We start from the raw sequence: 10,839 nt of genomic DNA on the forward strand, positions 1-10,839 counted from the left end.
AAATGTAATAATTCAAGATGTAATTGGTTTAATTTCCTGTAGGTCTGTGTTGATGCACGCACGCACACACGGCCGCAATGCAAACACGCACGCACGCACGCCCCCACGCACGCACGCCCACACACACACGCACACACACACACACACACACACACCCACACACACACGCACACGCACACACATGCCTTAAATGTACAATGAAGTATACAGTCGTCCTCAAAATGTGTTTAACAGCTCTTGACTGAATTTAGAGATAACACAACCAAGGCCTTCCTGAATTAATCCAGCAAAGAATGGGTCAAAAGTATTTGCAACATTTTCTATCCTCTGATGCTCTTGTTTTGGGTCTATGAGTGTGTGGGTGTTTGTGTGTGTGTATCCCTGAGCCCCCCCCCCGTCGGCTGTATTCTTTCCTGTTATCTGGCAACAGAACACTAGTAAAATCAAGCGACTCCATCATGTCTGCTTGCCTTTCGCCTCCTACAGCCTCTTTGCACGCAGACCAAAAACCAAACATGGACCTATACTGACTGCATCAAGCTTCAGGGAGGCAGACAAACTGTCACACCGACAGATTTAACTCTTTCCGGATGTTGGCCATAAAATATTTGGTGCAACACTCAGCAATGAAGAAAACAATTATATAAATTAAACATTTACGATATATATCAACAAATCTCAGATAGGCATAGAATGCAGCTGTCTTGTTTGTTCTATTTTGTGTCTGTTAATTCTTGTCGACTGGACCAGCGAAATACAGAAGAAACATAATGTATTTATTTATAAGTGATTAAAGGGAGTAAAAACATAAGTTAAAAACACAATATTCAATTGATATCTTTATTTGTTTTGACAGAAAGGCAATAATAACATACTAATTACAACATTAATATAAAAAGGTTCGCAGCACCACAGTGCGGTATTTCCAATCTAAACAAATATGAACTTAGTGGTTCTGCTTTCTATTAACACCTATGTACAGCCTTCGACATTTTGTACAAATCGATATAAATTATGACCTGAGTTTCTGACGCATGCTCTGCAAACCCATATCCACGATTTAATATGGATCAACTGAACAGTTTTGTCATTATTCTTCCCGTGTTAGGTAAGCTAGCCTACAGTAAAAATGGTTTACCCAGCTTTTCAGGGAAATACCTACTTTCACTTCTGTCAGGTCTACGTCCAAAAACAAGCCAGCGCCAGCTTCTACTTTTTAGAGCTCTGTAAAGTTCATTTGATGTGGAAGGGCCTCGTATTAAAACTCTATGTTTAGTCTTTGTTAATAAACAGCCCCAACGCTTTGCTGTGGTACTGGGTGATGCACTGCGCCGGGGTGCTGTAGATGCGATCCCTGTTGGTACCAGTGGTTGTTATAATCCTCCAGGTAGGGGGGCGACGAGCTGAGGGGCGGCTGCGGGACCTGGGGCCTGATGGCGGGGGTAGTGAGAGAGTTATTGTCCCAGACCGTCGGCGATGGCGGGGAGTTGCACGCCATGGAATCGCTGGCATTTGGACTGTGGTCAAGGGGAATCTCGCCGTTCTTGTAAAGCTTCTTGAATTTGGACCTCCGGTTTTGGAACCAAATCTTGACCTGTTAGGAAAGAGATTAATGTTATTAGTCTTAAAGTCATGTTCAAACAATGAACATTGTCATTTTGATAAAGGTAGGCCGACCGGTCTACGTTATAAGGACACCTGGCTCAAGAACACACATCCAAAAAGGTTTTGTGTGAACTTTTGTTGTAGTTGTCAATATTCAAATGCAATTTTTTTTATAAACTATGCTTTTTTTTTCTTTTTTACAATACAATGAAACAATAGCGTAGGCTTCCTATGAATAATGTGATATTTACCTGTGTCTGTGTCAGACCGAGTTGAGCCGCAAGTTCGGCTCTCTCCGGGAGGGCGAGGTACTGCGCTTTCTGAAAACGTCTCTGCAACGCTGCTAGTTGGTAGCTGGAGTAAATTGTTCTCGGCTTGCGGATTTTCTTTGGTTTTCCATTCACCATACGAACTTCAGGCTCGGGTTCTTCTTTCACTATAAAGAAAGAAGCAGCAATTGCATCATTAGTTCTCAGTATCAGTTTATAAAAAACATTTAACAATGCCAAAACAATGTAATAATAATAATGATAATAATAATAAGTTATAATCAATAAAAATGGCATGTTATTATTGTGATAATATATTAATACTATTATCATTATTACATTGTTATATGCCAGTTGAAGTAGCAATAGCAATATTTCCATGTTGCAATGCTAAAATATATGGAAAAAGTCTCGATCATGCTCAGCCTGCTATAATAACCTCAATAGTCGGTCAATATTTTATACAATATCCCTAAATATCTGGCAAGTGATTCGCATACAGTTGCTATCACTGCAATTACTAACCATAATGGTTTATGACTAGCTGTTAATAACTGGCTATATTATTAATCAACGGCTATCTATTAGCACCATGGTTTCAACTTCAGTATTGTAGTTTCACTCTATTCACTCTACTTGTAATAAATCCCACCTATACAAAATATGATTTTAACAGTTGAAATGAATGATATGTCTGAAACCCAATTATGACTATGACAGAGCAGGCCCTTTAATTGTTTTTGCTATCTCTGCTATCTCCTTCTATTTCGTTTAACTGGAATAGTCAACCAATATATGTTAGATGGTTCCCAGATAGAGCAGACCTATACAACCTAAAACTACCCAAGAGACTACCTGAATGTTTTTTTCCACACTATGTATGTTGCCTATCCGTCTCTCTCCTCCTCCTCTCTATTTACGCATACACGGAAACGATTCAGTGGGTAAACATCGAAATGAGGCAAAATATAACACATAAATAATTCCAATATTTTTCAGTATTTACCTGAGCTTTGAGGTGAAGCCTGCAGATGATCTCTGTTGTAATGTCCATATTGTCTGTAGGCATTTGTGTAAGGGTATTCAGACTTGGTGGGATAAACTCCCGCACCACCCATTCCATTCAGATTGAATTGGTGATGGTAGGCATTCATTTGTTGCCCGTATGTTTGACTCTGATAATATTCGTGATGGCTGTGAGCCGTTTGTCCACTGTAGTAACCCATGTCCGTGACTGAGGACTCCGGAAGAGTCGGAGAGTCCTTGGAGCTCGGATGGCAACTCATAGATCCGGGGAGATCGGTCAAAATGCTCGCTATCTTCTTTTCATAAATCTGTCCACTCATCATGGGTAGACAAGAAAGTCCACGATAATTCGTAAATACAGAACGTTTGTGCAGTAGTGTTAAAATAAATCGCAGTGAAGAGATATAGTCAGTAGTGCGCCCTAAACGCAAGTCCTTGGAGAGCAAGTCCTCAAACTCTCCTAGCTGTAGTAACTCCGTTGTGGCTGCGCTCTACCACGGTGAAAATGAATTATAGAGCGCTGGGATGGATACTGCGTTTTCATTGGCTCCAGTCAATATTTTTTTCTCTCCCTCTTGTCCTCAAGGCGAAATAGTTGCGCTCAGTATGTAAAACCTACACTTGGCCAAAAGTGCCTAAACACGCATGCCTTTTGGCGAGTCAGGTCTGGCTTTTTGAGGCAAGTTAAGAGTTATTTAGCTGTTGACAACATCACTCCAAAGCACAGCAAAAAAAGCTATAAACAAACTTTACATGGCTTCTTGAGTGATCTTGTGCTTTGTTTGAAATGGAGCTCAAAGAGTACTGGCACTCTTGTGGCCTACTACGTATCCCACCCACTGAAGCCAGAACGTCTGTCTCATTACTTGTCCTTGTTCTTGAGAAGAGCTAAGATACAGAATTAGGACATCGTGTTTACTTATTCAAAGGGGGCCAAACTGTGCCTCTAGCCTATCCATTCTAATTTAAAATGAGAAGAGATCAAAAGGATAAGGAAACCATTCCATTGAATGTCTTTGAGGAAATTATTTGTTGTGTGTGTGTGCATGCGTGCGTGCCCGTGTGTGCGTGTTCCAAAATCTATGCCAATCTCCAAAAACAACAAATTGTTACTGTTATTGTCATTCTGTTAAAGGAGTGCTCATTGATTCGGTCTCAAAAAGTATGTGAAGTAGATGCACGAAGTCACATTACATCCAGGTTATGTAGTTTTTTGGGTGATATGGTCATCATCCAGACTTTAGACTATCCCAAGGTTCTAGTCATTTTGAAAACCTTCCATGATATTCTATGCCATTATTTTTTAAACAAAAAACACTCAAAAAAATGTCTTGTTGAAAGCATGGGCAACACTGCTCCCTAGTGTATGGTTGAATGATTGTGGCGAAAGTTGAGGTGCTGATATATATGGTACCAATCAAAAGTTTGGACACACCTACTCATTCAAGGGGTTTTCTTTATTTTTACTATTTTCTACATTGTAAAATAATAGTGAAGACATCAAAACTATGAAATAACCAAGTAACCAAAAAAGTGTTAAACAAATCAAAATATATTTAATATTTGAGATTCTTCAAAGTAGCCACCCTTTGCCTTGACAACAGCTTTGCACATTCTTGGCATTCTCTCAACCAGCTTCATGAGGAATGCTTTCCAACAGTCTTGAAGGAGTTCCCACATATGCTGAGCACTTGTTGGCTGCTTTTCCTTCACTCTGCGGTCCAACTCATCCCAAACCATCTCAATTGGGTTGAGGTTGGGTGATTGTGGAGGCCAGGTCATCTGATGCAGCACTCCATCACACTCCTTGGTCAAATAGCCCTTCCACAGCCTGGAGGTGTGTTGGGTCATTGTCCTGTTTAAAAACAAATAATAGTCCCACTAAGCGCAAACCAGATGGAATGGCGTATCACTGCAGAATGCTGTGGTAGCCATGTTGGTTATGTGTGCCTTGAATTCTAAATAAATCACTGACAGTGTCAACAGCAGTGCACCCCCACACCATCACACTTCCTCCTCCATGCTTTACGGTGGGAACCACACATGCTGAGGTCATCCGTTCACTTATTATGCGTCTCACAAAGACATGGAGGTTGGAACCAAAAATCTCAAATTTGGACTCCAGACCAAAGGACAGATTTCCACCGGTCTAATGTTCATTACTCGTGTTTCTTGGCACAAGTAAGTGTCTTCTTCTTAGTGGTGTCCTTTAGTAGTGGTTTCTTTGCAGCAATTCAACCATGAAGGCCTGATTCACGCAGTCTCCTCTGAACAATTGATGTTGAGATGTGTCTATTACTTGAACTCTGTGAAGCATTTATTTGGGCTGCAATCTGAGGCTGTTAACTCTAATTAACTTATCCTCTGCAGCAGAGGTAACTCTGGGTCTTCCTTTCCTGTGATAGTCCTCATGAAAGCCAGTTTCATCATAGCGCTTGATAGCTTTTGTGACTGCACTTGAAGAAACATTCAAAGTTCTTGACATTTTCCGGACTGACTGACCTTCATGTCTTAAAGTAATGATGGACTGTTGTTTCTCTTTCCTTATTTCAGCTGTTCTTGCCATAATATGGACTTGGTCTTTTACCAAATTGGGCTATCTTCTGTATTTTTTTTAATTTTTATTTCACCTTTATTTAACCAGGTAGGCCAGTTGAGAACAAGTATCACGTCCTGACCCTAGTAAGATGTCATTTTCTATAGGAGACTAGGGCACGGCGTGACAGGGGGTGTTTTGGTTTGTTCTATGTTTTCTATTTCTATGTTTAAGTTCTAGTTTTCTATTTCTATGTTGGGATTGTTTGGGGTTGATCTCTAATTGGAGGCAGCTGATCCTCATTGCCTCTGATTAGAGATCATATTTAAGTAGGGGTTTTTCTCATTGTTGTTCGTGGGTTATTATCTTTTGAGTAGTGTGTTGTCCTCGCTGCGTCATGGTTTGTTGTTTTTGTGTTTTCAAGTATTTAAGTGTATTGCATTCAGTTTCACATTTAATAAATATGTGGAACTACGAACACGCTGCATTTTGGTCCGCTCCTTCAGACAGCCGTGACAAGTTCTCATTTACAACTGCGACCTGGCCAAGATAAAGCAAAGCAGTGCGACACAAACAACAACACAGAGTTACACATGGAATAAACAAACATACAGTTAATAACACAATAGAAAAGTCTATATACAGTGAGTGCAAATTAGGTAAGATAAGGGAGGTAAGGCAATAAATAGGCCATAGTGGCGAAATAATTACAATTTAGCAATTAAACACTGGAGTGATAGATGTGCAGAAGATGAATGTGCAAGTAGGGATACTGGGGTGCAAAGGAGCAAAATAATAAATAACAGTATGGGGATGAGGTAGTTGGATGGACTATTTACAGATGGGCTATGTACAGGTGCAGTGATCTGTGAGCTGTTCTGACAGCTGGTGCTTAAGTTTAGAGAGGGAGATATTAGTCTCCACCTTCAGGGATTTTGCAATTTGTTCCAGTCATTGGCAGCAGAGAACTGGAAGGAAAGGCGGCCGAAGGAGGAATTGGCTTTGGGGGTGACCAGTGAAATATACCTGCTGGAGCGCGTGCTACGGGTGGGTGTTGCTATGGTGACCAGTGGGCTGAGATAAGGCAGGGCTTTACCTAGCAAAGGCTTATCGATGACCTGGAGCCAGTGGGTTTGGCGACGAATATGAAGCGAGGGCCAGCCAATGAGAGAATGCAGGTCGCAGTGGCGGGTAGTATATGGGGCTTTGGTGAGAAAACAGATGGCAGTGTGATAGACTGCATCCAATTTGCTGAGTAGAGTGTTGGAGGCTATTTTGTAAATGACATCGCTGAAGTCAAGGATTGGTAGGATAGTCAGTTTTACGTGGGTATGTTTGGCAGCATGAGTGAAGGATGCTTTGTTGCAAAATAGGAAGCCGATTCTAGATTTAATTTTGGATTGGAGATGCTTAATGTGAGTCTGGAAGGAGAGTTTACAATCTAACCAGACACCTAGGCATTTGTAGTTGTCCACATATTCTAAGTCAGGACCGTCCAGAGTAGTGATGCTGGACGAGCGGGCAGGTGCGGGCAGCGATCGGTTGAAGAGCATGCATTTAGTTTTACTTGCATTTAAGAGCAGTTGGAGGCCATGGAAGGAAAGTTGTATGGCATTGAAGCTCGTCTGGAGGTTAGTTAACACAGTGTTCAAAGAAGGGCCAGAAGTATACAGAATGGTGTCGTCTGCGTAGAGGTGGATCAGAGAATCACCAGCAGCAAGAGCGACATCATTGATGTATACAGAGAAAAGAGTCGGCCCGAGAATTGAACCCTGTGGCACCCCCATAGAGACTGCCAGAGGTCCGGACAACAGGCCCTCCGATTTGACACACTGAACTCTGTCTGAGAAGTAGTTGGTGAACCAGGCGAGGCAGTCATTTGAGAAGCCAAGGCTGTTGAGTCTGCTGATAAGAATGTGGTGATTGACAGAGTTGAAAGCCTTGGCCAGATCGATGAATACAGCTGCACAGTATTGTCTCTTATTGATGGCGGTTATGATATCGTTTAGGACCTTGAGCGTGGCTGAGGTGCACCCATGACCAGCTCTGAAACCAGATTGCATAGTGGAGAAGGTACGGTGGGATTCAAAATGTTCGGTGATCTGTTTGTTAACTTGGCTTTCGAAGACCATAGAAAGGCAGGGTAGGATAGATATAGGGTCTGTAACAGTTTGGGTCTAGAGTGTCTCCCCCTTTGAAGAGGGGGATGACCGCGGCAGCATTCCAATCTGTGGGGCTCTCAGACGATACGAAAGAGAGGTTGAACAGGCTAGTAATAGGGGTTGCAAAAATTGCGGCGGATAATTTTAGAAAGAGAGGGTCCAGATTGTCTAGCCCGGCTGATTTGTAGTGGTCCAGATTTTGCATCTCTTTCAGAACATTGGCTATCTAGATTTGGGTGAAGGAGAAATGGGGGAGGCTTGGGCAAGTTGCTGTGGGGGGTGCAGGGCTGTTGACCGGGGTAGGGGAAGCCATGTGGAAAGCATGGCCAGCCGTAGAAAAATGCTTATTGAAATTCTCAGTTATCATGGATTTATTGGTGGTGACAGTGTTTCCTAGCCTCAGTGCAGCGGGCAGCTGGGAGGAGGTGCTCTTATACCACCCCTACCTTGTCACAACACAACTGATTGGCTCAAACGCATTAAGAAGGAATGAAATTCCACAAATTAGCTTTTAAGAAGGCACACCTGTTAATTGAAATGCATTCCATTCATGAAGCTGGTTAAGAGAATGCCTAGAGTGTGCAAAGCTGTCATCAAGGAAAAGGGTGGCTACTTTGAAGAGTCTCAAATATAAAATATGTTTTGATTTGTTGAACATTTTGTTGGTTACTCCAGGATTCCATATGTGTTATTTCATAGTGTTGATGTCTTCACTAGTATTCTACAACGTGGAAAATTGTAAAAATAAAGAAAAACCATTGAACGAGTAGGTGTGTCCAAGCTTTTTACTGGTACTGTATATATTTTTATGACTGTAGTGACATTATCCACATCTGTGCATTCATACTCCTGTCGATGTCACATATGTAATGAATTCCTCCAAGTAGAGTATTATATTGTATTCTAAATACAACACATTGAACCATGCCTGTTAATGTATGAGGTTATACTACCCCCTTGTGGTGTGTATGTGGAAGGTTCAACAGTATATGTACACCGTTATAAACAGAAAAATGTATAGCAATTACGACCTGGCTAGAAATACAACTGTAAGAGGGATAATTCATTACTTTATGTAGCTGCTTTAATTCTAGGAAACTCGTCACCAAAGAAGAATGCATTGTGTAACCTTGACTCTCTGGTGTATGACTGCAATTTTGCAATAGAATGCCTCCACATACATTATTGGGGTGAAAAGCAATGAATATATATTTGGCCATAATGACAAGAAGTAGGCCTAGAGGTTACTTACTTACTTAGTCCTCCTCGTCCCGAGTGGGACATAAGGACACAACAATCTTCTGCCACTTGAGTTTGTCTTTGGCCACAGATTGTGCCCTGTCCCATGGAATACAGCCAGCGAGACCTGATCAGAGACAACCTACAGGAAATGTATGTCCGTTTTGAGATGAGAGAACATCACTGTAGTGCTACAGACCATCCAACAGGTGGCGTACATGTCACATCATGAAACTTTACAACTCTCTCGCTCTCTCTCTCTTTCTCTTTCTCTCACGCATGTGCACACAAGCACACACACACAAAGACGTTGTATACTGTATAAACTCTTTCACATGCTACTATGGTTCCTGGTGGAATGCTGTGTTATCTAGATCCGAGGTCATGAAGGCTTCTGCTGGAATGGTTATAGAACAGAAGCAAATGAAAGGCTCATTGTTAGTAAGTATCCCAGGCAGACATTTTTTTCGGAACTTCCATTGTACAGTAGACCAAGCTGCAGAACATATTCTCACAACAACTATATATATTACAGTAAAAAGTAGCTTCAAGGAAGTATTTCTGTACTTCCCTAGGGTAATGTGTTAAACTGGAGCATCTGGATGTATTCCAGAATAGGACAAAGGCTCGGGCATCTCACTGTAAAGCAGTAATTACTGGCTAACCAGGGTTTGGTCCATCGACATACTGGATTGAGCTTACCTTTTGTAGGAGACATTCTAAATGGAGCTGTTATCCTTGAGGAGAGTAATTTTCTGCCAAACCACTCAAATCCTTCTAAGAGCCAGCTGTGTCATTATGGTAGCCCCCTAGGCCCAAAGGGGTGTCTGTATAATAGTACTGAATCGACTGACCAGCATTAGACAGACTGACTTGAGTTTTGGAACTTCTACTACAAGACTTTAGGACTGTAATTCAAACAATGGTCACATTCAAACCAAATGCCGGGAGGTTGATTTTGCTGGAGAAATGACACTTTAAGAAAATACTTTTTGTGCTGAGACAATTGGAGTGGAGCCACTACCTAAAACAAGACTGGGTACTTCACCTGTGAAGTTGAACAGAACGCTTTGTCAGCTCTTTGAATGATCTATCTACCCTCTATGTCAGTCGCTTACTCTCTTGTTCCACACAAAGTGCCTATTTAGTATCCAGCCGTTCTTTTTTTCTTGTTAGTCTGCTTCTCCTCTCAGGAGACTGTTCTGTTCTCATGTTCTCTGCTTGAAGGAAAAACCCTCACACTTGTAGGTCATTTAGTTAATATTCCCCTATGGCGATGCAGGGGGGAAAGTTTCATGTTTAGCTTTAGAATGATAGCAGATTATTATAGAGGCAGGCCTATTTCTCCAGGCATGTGGAAACGTGCCGACATGCCTGCAAGCGCACGCAAACACCCACAAGGAGAGGAAATGTGCATACTTACATGCACAGCACAACACGTGCATGCATGCATGCATGCGCACACGCACGCGCGCACACACACACACACACACACACACACACACACACACACACACACACACACACACACACACACACACACACACACACACACACACACACACACACACACACACACACACACACACACACACACACACACACACACACACACACACACACACACACACACACACACACACACACACACACACAGCAGACTAAAAAATGCAAGCTTCTTTAGATATTGAAGTGTCCTGGCTACAGAGTACTGATCAGATAGAATGGATGGATGGCTGGGTTAGAAAATCAGGGAGTCAAGGCACTCTGGTGATTGGGACACCCAGCAGTACATCTCTCTATGCTCATTGATGAAAGCCACAATGGTGGGGGAGGAAAGAGCCTAGTTAAAGCCTGGATAATGTCCTCCCAGGTAAATCCTAGGTAATGTCCTCCCAGATAAAGCCTGGGTGTAGTACTCATTAGACAGAATGGATGGCTGGGTTAGGGAGTCAGGGGGGTCAAGGCAAGCTGGTGAGTGGGAGAGCCAGCAGTAAGTATC

At 42.2% G+C, this 10,839-nt stretch overlaps 1 protein-coding gene across 2 annotated transcripts; it reads right to left on the minus strand.

Moving 5' to 3' along the window:
• Window positions 1–826: 826 nt before the first annotated feature.
• Window positions 827–3,405, minus strand: dlx3b (distal-less homeobox gene 3b). Of its 2 annotated transcripts, NM_001140828.1 has the most exon segments (4): window positions 829–1,310; window positions 1,543–1,594; window positions 1,857–2,041; window positions 2,881–3,382. In NM_001140828.1, coding segments are annotated over 4 exon segments (618 nt in total). In that variant the 5' UTR covers window positions 3,224–3,382; the 3' UTR covers window positions 829–1,272.
• Window positions 3,406–10,839: the final 7,434 nt, after the last annotated feature.

Source organism: Salmo salar, chromosome ssa19 (assembly GCF_905237065.1).
Source record: "Salmo salar chromosome ssa19, Ssal_v3.1, whole genome shotgun sequence".
Lineage (NCBI taxonomy): Eukaryota > Metazoa > Chordata > Actinopteri > Salmoniformes > Salmonidae > Salmo > Salmo salar.